This window comes from Amphiura filiformis, chromosome 18 (assembly GCF_039555335.1).
Source record: "Amphiura filiformis chromosome 18, Afil_fr2py, whole genome shotgun sequence".
Classification (NCBI taxonomy): Eukaryota; Metazoa; Echinodermata; class Ophiuroidea; order Amphilepidida; family Amphiuridae; genus Amphiura; species Amphiura filiformis.
The window spans coordinates 23,229,238-23,245,052 of NC_092645.1; the positions used below are offsets into that span (position 1 = coordinate 23,229,238).

Below are 15,815 nucleotides of genomic sequence, written 5' to 3' on the forward strand. Positions count from 1 at the left end.
GTTGACCCTGAATCGCGGCCAATCACTCATTGTTGTTGACATTTGCACCGGCCGGCTTGTAAGCTTATTGACTGGGAATTTGCCACGTTGGAATTGACTGTTATTGTTGACGGAAAAGACGATTTAGCATTGCTAATCAACTTCTTGATATACTCGACTTGTTCAGGATAACGACTAAAACTGAAACGTTGTGTCCAGTTTGTTCCAGTCTGACTGTTTATCGATGTTAAGCTTTAAGCTTACATGAATAATCAAATCATGTCAAACATAAAAGTTTCCCCCGTTGGTTTTATTGTGATATTCCTTCTTGTAGGGGCCTTGGTTCTTTATTTTGAAAGAACTTGGAGCGACAGTGGTAATAACGAATCTGAAGCTGTTAAGCGTGGACAAACAATAAGCTTACGAGATATTCTGTCTGCAAGTATAGAACTTGCTGAGAGAGGTGGGGAACAAGTGAAAGAAGTTATGAAGGAAAAGAAATTGAATGAACAAAGTAAAGGAAAGACAAAGGAAGGGGTAAATAACCCAGTGACGGACGGGGACATGAGATCTCATGAAGCTATTATGCATGGCTTTCAAGTGACATTTCCTGAAACATTATTGGTAAGTCAAAGTTAATGATTGTCAGGTCAGTCATACTCGAGAGACGAGAAGTCATGGAAGTCTAGCTCGATTTGCACACTGATAGTTTGGCGAATTGAGACAAGAATCCAACAATTGTTGAAATCTAGTGTTGTAAATCAACAAATTATCAACGGATCATCACTCAGTGGCGTGCGCAAAGGGGGGCACAGGCCCCCACTTTTGTTGGTCATTCAGGGGATTCGGGGGAAAAACATCAAAATTTGCCCCTAATCAGACTCCATTCGGGGGAACTGAACAACCTGCCCCCCCCCCACTTTTAATGTGTTGCGCACGCCATGTGGTGCGTTGCCATTCATCAGCTGAAATGACTAATTTTTACGACCTGCGCATGCTCATTACCGTAGAATGGGACAAAAATGAAAAACAAATATAGTCATCCAAAATCATACAGTACATGTACCGGTAATTACTAATTAGCATAGTGGGTACTGAAAAAAAAATCAAAAAACTAAATTTATTTTTGTGTGTCCAGGTTGTGTCAGAAGAGCATGAAGAGAAAGACTGGGATCGCAGTAAAGTAAAGCCTGCAGATCTAAAGAGGCCTGATGTCAATGAAGTGATTCAGAAGGATGAAAGAGTTCCCATTGAGGATGTCACCATCTGGATTGACCCTCTGGATGCTACAAAAGAATACACTGGTAAGAGCAGCAGGGGTGAAAATAAGGAGTGATGGACCAGAGGCTACTTTTATCAAAATGGCACTCGTTTAAATAAGAAAATTGAATTAGGAACCCGGTTTTTCCAATCACCAAGGGGCCCAATAAAAATAAAGATGTGCTGAACAAAGTTCGGTTTTGACAGTTTTTTGCCCGGTTTTAACCGGCAAAACTGGCAAAAACTCACTTATAGTCACTCAAATATTAAAAAGTAACACAGAAAGCTCATACATGTAAACAGTAGCACAAAACTTTTAATGAATCATTTAACATATTTTTTGTCTCATCAAGTCCTTAAAATGAAAAAGTTTTGAATTTGATAATGATATGCCACATTTCAGCTAAATGCTCAGTCTTGAGCAATGAAACTCATGCCTAAAATGTTACTTACAGAATCTGGCCTTGTTACACTCAGGCAATTGTTCTTAATAATTTGTTTTGAGATGAAAAAACTGAACTATAAATCACTTTTTAGTTTTTGCCATTTTGCCGGCAAAACTGTTTTTGCCAAGCGGTTAAATCCGTGGTTAAAACCCCTGTTTTTTCCACCTGCTGCAAAAACCTGCGAACCCTGGTGCTGAATGAGTTAAATACATGTTGCACTATTTGCTTTGAATTTGATATTTTTGGTTCACTATCCAGGGGCCAGTTTCATGAGAAATGTATCCCCTCATCAACTAAAATTGAGATGGAGCCTGGTCCAGGGGCCATTTCAGAGTTTCTGGGGACCAAACGGAGTTTAAAGAGGAGTTGGATATATATGGAACATCAAATCATTTTTATAACTTACTTTTTCCCCTGCCTGACAATCGGAGGATTACTGTTTCAAACCCCTATTGTGTCATCATATTGTGCATTTGGGCAAGGAGCTTTTACCTCATTTGTCTCACTCCAACCATTTATAATAGGAGGTGCTACGGGATAATTACAATCAAATTGCTGAGAGGAGCTATACTACAGTTGCACACTTGTAGAAGCGTAATGATTACATGTAGGTTGTACAATGTGTCTCCGTGGCAGGGGTATTATTGTAAAGGGCTTCAACCAAAAATGTTTTTGATTTTTGGGGCCTATTTAACTTTGGATGTTGATTTCTTATATATAGAATAAGTGGGGATTTCTTATGACCATTATATACAGGCTGTATTGTATACATCAAAATGATTGGTACTCATCAGTTTCCAGCCATTATGGTCATGACTGCCATATCAAAATGCAACATACAATATAAGCATGTTAATTAATGTCACAAACAATCTTATAAAAATAAATACTGGTAATTTTAAGAGGGTCCAATGTTGCATTTGGAAGAAGCAGGCTTTTCAATACCTGTCAAAACAGATGGATACCAATCATATTAATAGAGGTTATCCACGTTATTCATGTGTGACTTCTAACAAAAGGCGCTGATTCCCATAGTATTCCTCATTCAAACCAATTCAATGCATGACCTCTGAGTTACTTGCATGACTTTGGCGGGCTATTTTGAAACATTCATTGTTGTTCATGCAGGTGCTTATGAAAATCCTAAACAAGGTAGGCCTATAGCAGTCGCTGATAGGATATGGAACTTTTAGAACACGGATAACCTCTACACCTTGTAGAATTATATAGAATACATACTGTACATGCCTACTCGTAACAGTTATTGACTTATTTTGATGTTTGTTTTCAGAGGAGTTGCTTCACTATGTAACAGTAATGGTGTGTGTTGCTGTGAATGGTAAACCAACTATAGGTGTGATTCATAAACCATTCGCTAAGGAAGATGAGGGAGATAGTAGTATGTGTAAGTATGGGCTATTCCAGTTGAATTCCATACACCCCCTTATGGAAGACATGACCTTAATATTTCACACAGGGAGTGAGACTTTCAAATGGGGATTCTGATGAATGGGTGACTCCATTGAAAATCTACACCCCCTGTGTGGGAGATTAAGGTCATGTCTTCCATCGGGGTGTAAGGATTTCAAATGGAATAGCCCCTTGTTGCTTTGTTTTATACTGTAGTTAATGTGAATATTTGGGAAAATGTTATTTGAGGTGAGGAACATCCCCGGCTGATGCCCTTGTATATATGCACACACAGTGCACAGTAAAAGAGTGCCCATCCCAGAAAATATAATAAACCTTTTCATATTGAAGTTTTCCGAAGTGATTACCCAGTTTTTTAAAACGGGTCATCATACGCAGTTCTTGGGCGCACACTTTCGCGAGTTGTGTATTGCTTCAATGCACGCAGTAGAGGAGCGTTTATGTGTATTTACGTGGGCGTGTAAAGACGCTCGCGTCCATGTCATTATGTTGTGAACATTTCCAATGGCTCCTGAAAAGGTCTATTGAAAGCTTTATGTGTACATGTAGCTGTAATGATATGAATCTTATCTTTGTAAATATTGTATCTTTTGTAGCATGGGCTTGGGTCGGCAAAGGTCACTCCACTAACCTGAATACACCAGTTAAAAAAGCCACTGCAGAAACAGATCCTAAGATAATCGTCTCCAGATCACATGCTGGATCCGTCAAGGAAGTAGCACAACAGTCATTTGGTAAAGATACAGAAGTTATCCCAGCAGGGGGTGCAGGTAAGGTTTGGGAACACTCCATAGTATGGAAGGTCATTAGTCCAAAAAGGATTAAAGTTAGGACTTAAAGGGGCATTTCGTGATCCACAGCCTCATCCCCCCAATTTTCAAAAAAAAAGTTGAGATTTTTATATCACTGGAAACCTCTGGCTACATAATGTTTATGTACAAAATATTTCTTGCAGATTAATTCGCTTTGCAAAGATATCGTGAAATTTGAATTTCGCTCTGGTGCACCAGAACGAAATTACAACGCATTGTCTATGGAGCAGTGTAATACACATAATCGTGCATAACTCGCAAACGCAAAATCGGAATCAACTGAAATTTTGGGAATTAGCTTTTTTCGTGGATATCTACTGAAAAATGTCATAAAAAGAGGATGCTAGGATCACGAAACACTCCTTTAAGGCATTTTAGGTCATGAGTTAGGGTTATCATAAGTGTTAGTGTTATGGATAGGGTTAAGGGCAGAGTTAGGATTAGAGTGTGGGTTGTTCGATGGGATCATTTATTAATTTTTCAAACAAAACATCTTGTACAACCAACTTTTAGGCTTAAACAGCTAAAAGTGATATCCTGCTAATGTATTATACAGATGATTTTGAGTCATTCTCAACTTTAATTTCCCCTCAAAATTATTCACTTTTATAGTATTTTTAAAGCTTTTTCAGATATTGAATGTATCTATTATAAAATAAATGACAAAATTGGTGGCGCTATTTAGTTGCTGGAAATGACTCTTTCAAGCTTTTAATACAAATAATTCCTTTTATTGTTTGATAAATATGTTTATAAAATGTCTTGCTTGTTTCACCTATTCCAGCAGTTTTAATGGCAGTATTAATCACCTAACCCTTACAAATAAAGAAATATGATTTAGGATAAATAGCGCCATCTATAGTTTGCATTTAGTTAATAATGAAGCCAATTCTATATATATCAAACAACCGTGATGGGTGATGATGGTTAAAATGGTTAGGGTTAGGTTTAAGGCTTACGTTATAGGTTGGAGTTAAGATGAAGTTAAGGGTTGGGGTTTTTGTTATTGAGTTTTTGGACTTTAATCCCCTGAGCACTACCTGCCGATCTAACATTGCCTCTGATTGGTCAATTACATGATATCTTTACCTTAATCACCAATTAGAATGGAGCTTTGCAAATAATTCACCCCAATTTTTTCTGTGGTGAAATTATTCTAACAATGTTGTTGATTGGTTCGATTGATAATGAAAACTTCTTTTTGGCCAATCGGCAGGTAGTTCTCATGGGGTTAATGACCCTTCAGACTATTGGCCTGTAACCATAAATTTCTCTGTAAAGGCAAACAAAAGAAGTTGTCATCCTGCTGTCCCACACCAAAGTGGGGTATTTCTATTGATATCCATACACCCTCTATGGAAGACATGACTTAAATATAGTTCATACACTCATAGATAGTGAGACCCAATCAGAGCAAGCATTAGTAAATTACTAGCCATGCATAAATATTGTATAATTGCACAGGCGCGCAGTATGCGCAGTGCTTGCGGACGCGTTCATTTGTCTTGCAGGTGGATGCATTTATATTTGTTTGCATTTTCCAACATTTTTACCGACAATTTTGTTATAAAAATTGCAAAAATCACAGGATTTTTTAGTCGTGTGTGAAATAGGTTAATAAATGCATATCACTTGTTGCTCAAGAAATTGTACAAAATAATGCACTTGTACTGAGATGTTGATGCGTCTAATGCACTTCGGGGCTCATGCATTAGAAACATTAACATCTCAGTACGTGTGCATTAATATTTTGTACAATTTCACTCCCAACAAGTGATACATGTTTATTAACCTATAACTGAATATCAGTTTACAGAGCAAGTTACCCGAAATATAATAATCAAATTAGCTTACTTATGAATGTCGATTGTTTGCGGTGGGTGCGTTAATCCTACAAAATGTAAGCTTCACTAGTCTGAAAAATAGAAAGGGGTCGCTAGTCTGAAAAGTTTGCTAGTACCCTAACCATAATCCCTTGGCCCTAACCCCAATCCTACCTCTGACTCTAACCATGACCCGGACTCGAACCCTAAACGTAACCCTAACCCTATCTTTTGGACTAACTACCCTCAATTATATTTTAGACTTTTGAGGACTAGGGAGCCTTATGTTCTGACCAGCGAGCAGTCCCCGAAATTTTCATACAAATATTCTAAGATATCCCTTTTCTTTCATCTTTTTCAGGTTTCAAAACTCTGGCCCTATTCCAAGGTAAAGCTGATGCTTACATCCACACAACACTCATCAAGAAATGGGACATTTGTGCTGGCAATGCACTCTTACATGAATTCTCAGGGACTATGACAACACTCAAAGGAGATATCATCAATTATGATGGACACGGTAGCCCAGATCACAATCCAAAGAATGAGGGCGGTTTACTAGCCACGCTTTGGGATGCAGAGATTTATAGAGGAAAATTAGCAGCTGTTTTAAATGAAGGACACCACCGATAGCATTTTTGAAGTGTTAGGCAATACAACCAAATTAACTTTCGATCGACCATCGATGCTTGGTCGATCCTTATTATTTATGAAATCAATTAATTGACTCACTAATTGTGATTACATATAAATCTGCATGTAATGAGGTTGACCAATATAAATTTATCAGTAATTCTGAATTAGTTGATAGTTCATTAATTACAAGGATCGATGCAGCGTCGACGGTTGATCCAAAGATCGAACAAGTTTGGTTCTGGTGCCTTATTATCTGTTCCAACTTTGATGACATCTCTGTCACGTTCAAAGAGGTATAAGAGTGATTTGGTGAGGCAGGTGCCCAGTTCAATCCATAGCAAATCAATGCTGTATTGATTGCAGGTTGATTTGCTCTGTTGCATGATCACGCCCACAAACCTCCTCTGACAGTGAATGGAATTTTTCCACCATGATGTTACGAGGTGTCACTGTAGCTGGAACTTATTGTAACTATTAGTGTGCATGTACATTTTTTATTTATGGTTACTAATACCGTATTCGTTCCCTTAACCGCCCATGCCCCTATAAACACCCACCCAGTGACTTTACAACAAGCAAACTGTGATATTATTTTATTAACTGCCCATGCATATATCTGAATCATGGTCTGAAACATATGACACACTGATGATGATGGATGAATATTTTGGGCCTTTTTTACATATTGTAGGCCTAAACAATTATAAAAATAAGCACCCACCCAAAATAACTTTGTTAGGCGCTGTGGGCGGTTAATGGAAAGAATACAATTAATACATGTATATGAGTGCAATGGTAAGAATGTTATCAAGGGGGAAAAGATCCACTGTTCCATTTGACAAGGCGAAAATGAGACTTTCACATAAATTAAAATATTCTTCCCATTACACATATTAAAAAACATTTGTTATTTGTTTTATATGACATCTAAGTATATTTGCTTAAAAGGTTACCTTTTTCAGAGTCTTGGTTAGCAGCGACGTAGCTTGCGACACCATCACGGCGTCTTCATTCAGCGTAGTGTTTACAATCCTCCGGTCGAGTGTCAGCAGATCATTGTAAATGACCGGAGGATTGTAAACACTACGCTGAATGAAGACGCCGTGATGGTGTCGCAAGCTACGTCGCCGCAGTTTTGGATGTCACACTTCAGGAAACTATTGGCCGTCATTACAGATGATGCTGGGACTATGGGGTAACTTTGTATACTGGCTGGCTGGGTAACCAAGCTTCAGAGAAGATATCTTACACTTCCCATAATGCATTTCTCACATTTAAATTTTCTGTACTGACTTGCTATCTAGTGCAACATGGGTCGATAGTGACGAAATGTAACTCAATTAATAGAGCACATCCAGGTCTTGCAAATGTTAATAGTTCATTTCTTGTCTATTGACCCATGTTTAGCCAGGCTATTCAGTCCAAGAGAACGCCAAATATGGATCAGGAGTATTACATAATAATACCCTGCAATGACAATAGCTGCACTAGGTTAATCGTATAATCTCCTTATGTGGTTAGCATGGCTGGGCCAGGAAATCCACAAGGTCAGCCAATGTATGTACATGTATTCTGTACATGTACCATATCTTTTACAATGGGTGATAAATTTCTGGTTTGTTTTATTTCAAAACGCAACATTCGATATTCTAAAGCTTGGTCCAAATCCAAGAGAAGAACCAACTCTAGTAATTTATGTGGTTTCAAATTATATCAGACGTTGCCTTTTGATAGAAATGGTGTTTGTTGATGTGCACAGTTTCCCATTAGATCATAACATGCTGTTGTACATCCAAGGTCAAAGGTCTTTTAATCCATATTTGGCGTTGTTCTGGGACTGCTATTCTCAAAATGCAAATAAAGGGATCCTGTACAAAGTAAGTGGTGTCTTTTGATGAAATGATGTGATGTACCATGTTGCAAAGGATTCTGGAAAGGGTAAGATATCTTCCTTGACCCATGATGGATTATCCAATCAAATAACAAGGATGTACTTACATGTAGGTGTTAAATGGGCTATTCCAGTTGAAATCCATACACCCCAATGAAAGACATTTACCTTATATCTCCCACACAGGGAGTGTAGATTTCAAATGAAGTCACCCATTCAGGTAACCCCATTTGAAATTCACACTCCCTGTGTGGAATATAAGGTCATTATGTGAGGTTGTATGGATTTCAACTGATATGATGTGCCATAATTTCATTCTCAACCTGTAGATCAGGATTCCATTTGGTTCAACACCCATGCTCCATGTACACATCTAATAAGGCCTAAAAAATTTGTTTGATTGGCGTTACATAAAAAAAAATTAGGGCTGGTAGGTCTGCAATTTTTTATTATTTTTTTTACACACATTTTATGCTGTAAATTGCTTTTTTTCTTTGTTTTTTTTAATTTAAGGTTGTTTTTTTTTAATTTAATTTTTTGCAAAAATATAAAAAGTCTAGGGTCGGGCCTATTTTTAGGGTCGGTCGGGTTACGCCAATCAAACAATTTTTTTTAGGCCTATCAGATTTTCTTTTTTTAGCAAAGTCTTTCCATCTAGGATGTTTCGTTACCTAGGAAACATCACAATATAGGTCATGGTCAATAGGCCCTATAGACTGTAATGTGACCTATGGGGTTGACCATTATTGTCAAAGTTTGGCAGTAACGAAACATTATAGACTACAAAGTATTCCTTATTTGAGACAATTTTTATTGAAATCGAGCACTTTTAGTTTCTGACCAGTGTGGCATAAAAAACTGACCACCCTGTGACTTTGACCTTTTGTGCTTAAAACTCAAGAACAGTATGTCGCAGATAGGTCAAACTATACTTTTGCTGTGCACATCCTTGAGATGAGGGGAAGACTTTGGTATGGTTTTTAACATGTTGGGCAAGTTTGAAATGTAACCCAGGTGTTGACATTAACCCCTTAGCTATGCGCTTTGGGCCACTTTTTAATTTTAGGAACATCTTGAATGTGTTTTGGGGACCATCGAAGGAACCTAAAAAGTTGGTGTTGGTTAGTGGCGCTAGCTCCCCATCTAATTATAAGATGAAAATTACGCCTTTTTCAACCATTTTTGTTTGGGACACTTATAGTACTGCAGCTATTATTCATCATCTCACAGCTATCTAAAGATAATAAAACTTCTACACATTTCATTGCAATTGATTGCATGTTTTAGAAACCTATTAATTTTAACATTAAGTTCTAACTCGTTACCAAAGTGTGTGACTTTGTACATAGATCATTGGAAATCTATGTAAGTAAAGTATTACGCATGGTCATGCGTACAATTTTTCGGTGATATACGCCGTCATTAACTCTGTGGATACTCATGATACGTACATACTCTACCTTCATGTAACAACTTAAATTATTTGGACACAAAATTATATTTTCTCACAAATCATACTAGTTTTACACTTAGAGTAATCAGAGATGTCACTTTTCCTGATTTCTCAGGAATTCCTGATTTCTGCCATTTTTTGCCAAGAATTCTGGATTTCGGCAATGAATGAGTGGCTATGCTTCACAACTTCCTGATTTTTTTCAACAAGCAAGCAAGTGGCATGTCTGAGTAATAGAATAGAAATAAAGGGTGTCGCATTATCCTTGACACCCACTAATGTGTCCTCAGCAGTAGACCCTAAAGAAAATTAAGTAATAGGTTGTAAAGGATACTCCATTGCCTTTTATTTTGTAATTATCTAATAACATTTATAATACCGTAAAAACTCGATAGTTAGCATATGTGCTTACTATCGAGCGCTTTTGAAAACATGAAATTGTACAAAAGTCTGACGCTTTACCAACTGAGCTAATGAGGTTGAGACACATATTTGCAGGTTTACTTGTTGTTCGTATATAACTAAATGTATCGATGATTTGCTCAAACCCCTTTACACTTTTGTGGATGGAGCTCTTCATGTTTGCATGTTTTAAAAGTGCTCGATAGTAAGCACATATATGCTAACTATCGAGTTTTATGGTACACATATGTATAAACTATTTAGTACTATAATAGTTAATGGGTTATTCCAGTTGAAATCGATATGCCCCCTTATGGAAGACTTGATCTTCATTTCCCACGCAGGGGGTGTAGATTTCAAATGGAATCACGCATTTAGGTAACCCATTGAAATTGACACTCCCTGTGTGCCAAGTGGGAGATTAAGGTCATATCTTCTACAGGGGGAGTGTGGACTTCAACTGGAATATCCCATTGTGTTCATATAGACCACTTGACATGTGACGTCATTGCCTGGCAATATGCGCGCGAATTATGGCAATTTCCATTGTACTTTGCCCTGCAGTGTGCGTATGCATCGTAGTTTGATCAGGGCACATGTATTTTAAATCGCCCACCACATCAAGTGGTCTATACAAAGGCTATTCCACACACAATCATGTACATAATAATATTCAACCATTGTGCCTGATATTCAGATGTGATATAATATTTTGCTGTAAACCTTTAATCAGTGCGTACTACCGTGAAGGTGCAAAGTTGGCATTAACAATGCATACAATACGAAATTTCCACTTGGAAACAGCAGATCGCCTTAGCAGCCAACGCAGTAAATATGCAATGTGCGCTTAAAATATGCTCTCGTTAAATGTTTACAGGAAAATATTGTAGATGATTTTGTGGTTAATACCTTCAAAATATGTGACACGATCAAGGGAAATGAGTCGGATGTGGCTAATATTGATTTTGAGATATTGGCAAAGAAAGTGTAAAAATTCTATTGTGTTATTGTTTTTAGCGATTGATAAATTGACATTACTTTAAAAAGAAAAGTTGTATTAAAACATGGGGTTTTCAGTTTCTGAAAGCTGTGAATGTCCTCTTTAACAAATGTAAAACTCATTTTCGACCAGGGTCGACATGTGACTCATTCCCCTTGATCATGTCACATATGCGTTTTATGTCCATAAATAAATATGGACATTCTCCACACAGTAAATCTAATTCCATCTGTAAAACTGTAAATTTTAATGGAACATTACTTTTGGTGTGCTCAACTGTTAAAATAAAATTCAATGTTCTTTTATATATAGGTCTATGTAAGAAACTCAAAATCACAAATTTCAAAATCAATTTAGTTCATTATTATATTTTCAGAATCTTGCATCCAATACCTTTGTACATAATTACCTAGCTGTCTGATTAATTCATGGTATTTATTCTGAAGACATAACATTGAATAAATTCGATATTTGTTGGATTTTTCTCATGATGCATGAATTTATCAGTCTTGCTAGAGTTTTCAAATGTGCTTGATCTCACATAATATTTGAAACCATAGCTTGCCCAATAAATTCATGTATCATGCTCGATCCATCCAATTTCGTATCAAAATTCACAAAGCGAGAGAAATTACATCAGCGATAATTACAAATTTTACAGTACACTAGGCAAATTTTCTATGAGATATTGTAAAAAAAAGAATAAAGAAAACATTTCATTACACTTGTATGTAAATATGCTATTATAGTGATGAGAGTATTTTAATGTCATGATTCATGGTAGAACTTTTCATCAAATATAGTGATGAAAGTCCCCTTGTTCATGCAGGTAATAATGAGGACTAGCTGCTGTTTTTATCAGCAGTCTCGCCTGAAACCTCTGAAAAATGCACTAAATAAATCCAAAACCTATTTATATTTATTTATTTACAATAGATATCACTTGCAAGTTTGAAACAGATGCCCAAAATATTTAAAACTGTCGCAATAGCCTATCAAACACGACCATTAGTAATAACAATAAAATCACTATCTTTAAAGTATTATTGAAACAGTCTATACATCCGGCTAGTCCAAAGGTTTGCTAGTCCTAAGGGTTGCTAATCCAAAAGTTTGCTGGTATCCTAATGCAACCCTCGCTATCATGAGTCATGATGACCTCATCCCAAATGGCATTGCTCAATGACCTCCATACAACAACCATATCTCACAGTTCATCTCACACTCAAAGGTCATTCTATGCATGTAGAAGGCTATTGGGGTTAAAGAACTGTGTACTGACAGATGAGCATGTGGTCTGGATGCACTATGAGCCATGATGACATCATACCCAATGGCATAGCTCAATGACCTCCATACAACAACCAAAGCTCAAAATTTGACCTCAGGTTGTGGAGTATGAGTTTTTGTACCCAACACATTCAAAGGTCATTCTGTGCATGTATAAACATTGGGGTTAAAGAACTTCATAAGCAGATGCGCATGTTTGGAATCCTAGTGTCTACACCTCGCTCTGACCCTAACCTTAACCCTAAACCTAACTCTTAACTTTCAGACTAGCAAAATCAAACCAACCTTTTTTCAGACTAGCGAACCTTATTTTTCGGATTAGGGAACCATATTTTTTTGACAAGCAAACCTTGTTTTTTAGACTAGCCAACCTTATTTTTCGGACTAGCATACAGTAGGACTGGCGGTTATTCCACATTTAAACAATTATCATGCTATGAAAGTGTAAAATTATGTTTGTTATGTATATGTGGTACTTACTACTAATTGCTTCAAAGAAAAGGACAAGTTTTTCTTATTTTATTTGGTGATATTATTATAACTATTCTTTGAACTTTTCTGTAACATTGACCAACTACTGTAGGGTGTACATATAGTTGTATTGTCTTAAAAGCATGTTTTACAACCTGAAAAAGATTTGATCATGTATTTTACTTATGTAATTTATAATTGTAAGCATAGCAACATGAGTATTTCACAGGTTTTGGTGGGGTTTGACCAAATTTGTGACCAGATCTGATCCAATCAGATTGAAGTCTGCAATAATGAAATTGAAACTGAAATAATGTAAAAAGTGAGGAGGAATATAAAAGGTTTATAAATTTGCAACTAAGTATTCAAGAGACCTGGGGATTCAACACCAGTAAGTGTAGGTACGGAGCAAGTTTGTAATGGTAGTAACTCAATTTTCAAAATTTCCGACTTTGGAGTTGATCAGATCAGGTCACATTAATCTTAAAATATAGTGTGTTTTAAAAGTGTGAGAAATATTTTGATGGAAATACAACAATATTACTTACACTAGCAATTTGTTAACCAAAAAAAGAAATTGTTGAAAAAATGTCTCCCCACCTCACTTGTTTTCACACATTCTCATTTGCGCTGCCTGCTGGCTGCTCTGAAACATATCTGATTCATTGTGTTCAAAATGCAACAATGATGCATTCTGTAAAAATAATAATTATTTAAATATAAGTTTAAGAATGGTTTACCAAAGCAAATGGATTGCATGTTTCAAAATCAAGGTCCTTGTAGTAAACATGCTAGTATATTTATGTGCAATAGCATCTGGAAGGGTCGTTTTGCTATCACTCATGTTGCTCTGATACATTACAAATAAACTTTGTAAAAGTTACTTTTATATCATTTTATTAGGTAAATGTCTTCCTTGTTTTAATGTTTATTGGCGGATTTCCTGCAGGTATTTGTTACCTCCATGAGCACTACTAGCCATATTATCAGCCTCTATGAAATGTTTTGATTGGTTGGAAAGTGGTGTATATGCTATATTAAACCAATCAGAGACATGGTAAGAATATTCAGTACGGCTGAAGGGGATTCAGCTTGAAATTGATGAGGGATCTAAAAGCTGTATTTTGATTGGTTTCTCAAATGATTATATCATGGAATTAACCAATGAGAGAAAAGCTCTGTAAAAAGGCAGAAGTGCCCATGGGGTTAAGTACACCTTTTTTTTAAGATTTAGTGATACTAATGTCTAACAAGAGTTTAAGTATAACAACATTCTATATGTAATGGTTCTTTGAAAATAATAATTTGTACATAAACACTCCTAGATTTGTTGTTTCTTAATTTTAAGTCATGATTAACTGCTAAAGTTGGAGGCTTCTGGGCAAATGAAAATGGATTTCAAGTTTACCATCACCCATTCACTTGTTCAAATTGTATTATTTTTATGTAAAAGCAAATTATCTGAAAATTTAAATGGAAATAATCAAAAAGACATGCCCTGCTGATGAGTTCAGCAGTTTGACTTATTTGTAGGGGCATGGGATATATGTAGTCAATAATGAAATGTTCCTTGTGATTACAAAAATTGCCAATCTTCTAAACTAAATTTGTTACAAAATGTCTGTAAAGATGATCTAGGCATTAATCCATGGGTTGACATGGTCTTACATCAACAATAAGTGTAAATGAAATAATAGTCTAATAATGAATAATGAAAGATCACCACGTCACTCCACAAAAAATATGTAAATGAAAAATTAACACCAAGTTTCAGTACAGTAGCCTTTCAAATGATCCATTTCAAGAGGATTTTGCAAAATTCTCAATTTTATGCCCCTCCCCATCCTGCTCTCTGTCCTAATGTCTTATGATAAGACGATTTGAAGTTATAATTTTGGTTCCCAAGTTTTGACAGGTTGAAAGGTAGGGGCAAAGATTGTTTTGCCCGTCAAAATAGGATGCGTGTGAGATAATTATGTAAACATTTGATAAATAGAGAGCTTGCGAAATGGAGTTACTTTAACTTTAACGTCTAGAGGATTATGTATTCAAAACCACTCTGCCATTAAAGCCGCTTGAAGTTAAAGTTAACGCCAGAATCTATAGTGTGCCGTAAATTATGATGAAAATACGTCATAATTAAAACAATGGTTTGCATATTTCCTCATAGACTACATAATTACCACTTATGTATTGTCTAGTTAATAGACCAATTATTGGAAATCTAATTTGGTTTGGGTAAAAAAACATGATGCTAAAAATTACTGATTGAATAAGATCAAAATAAATTTTGTTCCAAACGTCACACTTGATATATACATTTGTGTGTGCTCATGACGTACACCAAATCAGCTTGCGGAGCCAAGTTTTTGGCTTGACTTCAACGCCAAGGGGATTAAGTTCCAGTAAAATTGACTGATTTTACGCGACCCAGCAGTGTAGTGAACTTCTGCGAATTGCAGCTACTGTGAACATTTTTTTACAACGTTGCGTGTCTTATAATTACACCTCTATATAACCAAATATGTTTGTACTGTTCAGGTATTTTATTTAATTATCATTTTATTCATTTAGGCCTACATTATGTACCCCAATTCAGCAGAAAGCTGGTCTAACATGTGCCACGCTATTATACGCATATTATAGGCCTATGGGTATTATATGTCAACCAAATTATTCATTATTAAAAGAGGAGGCCTATTTGTTACAAAAATAAGAATGTCAGAAAAGGAGCATCCAGAAATATGTTTGTTGAAATTCAAAATTCTGGGAGTTTTTAAAGAACAAAATGAGGATCATTCGGGGAGATATATTTAATTCGATCAGAATGCAAAGAGGAGTCCTTGCCCTCCTAAAAGAAAACTCCTGGCAACGCCACTGGGGAGTGGGAAAGTGAGGATAGATGAATAGATAGATACATA

General features: G+C 36.3%; 2 protein-coding genes across 2 annotated transcripts in view; one reads left to right on the plus strand and one right to left on the minus strand.

Annotated features, from left to right (window-relative positions):
- On the plus strand, positions 1-14,212 carry LOC140140012 (inositol monophosphatase 3-like). Its single transcript, XM_072161821.1, has 5 exons — positions 1-603; positions 1,118-1,283; positions 2,977-3,090; positions 3,713-3,886; positions 6,113-14,212. Exons 1-5 carry the CDS (start codon positions 244-246, stop codon positions 6,382-6,384), a joined length of 1,086 nt encoding a protein of 361 aa, XP_072017922.1. The 5' UTR covers positions 1-243; the 3' UTR covers positions 6,385-14,212.
- The window catches only part of LOC140139047 (acid-sensing ion channel 2-like), a 15,312-nt gene continuing 12,992 nt past the window's right edge, over positions 13,496-15,815 (minus strand). Inside the window, exon 7 of the mRNA XM_072160828.1 lies at positions 13,496-13,588. Within this exon, the coding sequence (XP_072016929.1) occupies positions 13,496-13,588 (93 nt within the window). The remainder of the gene's footprint in view (positions 13,589-15,815) is intronic.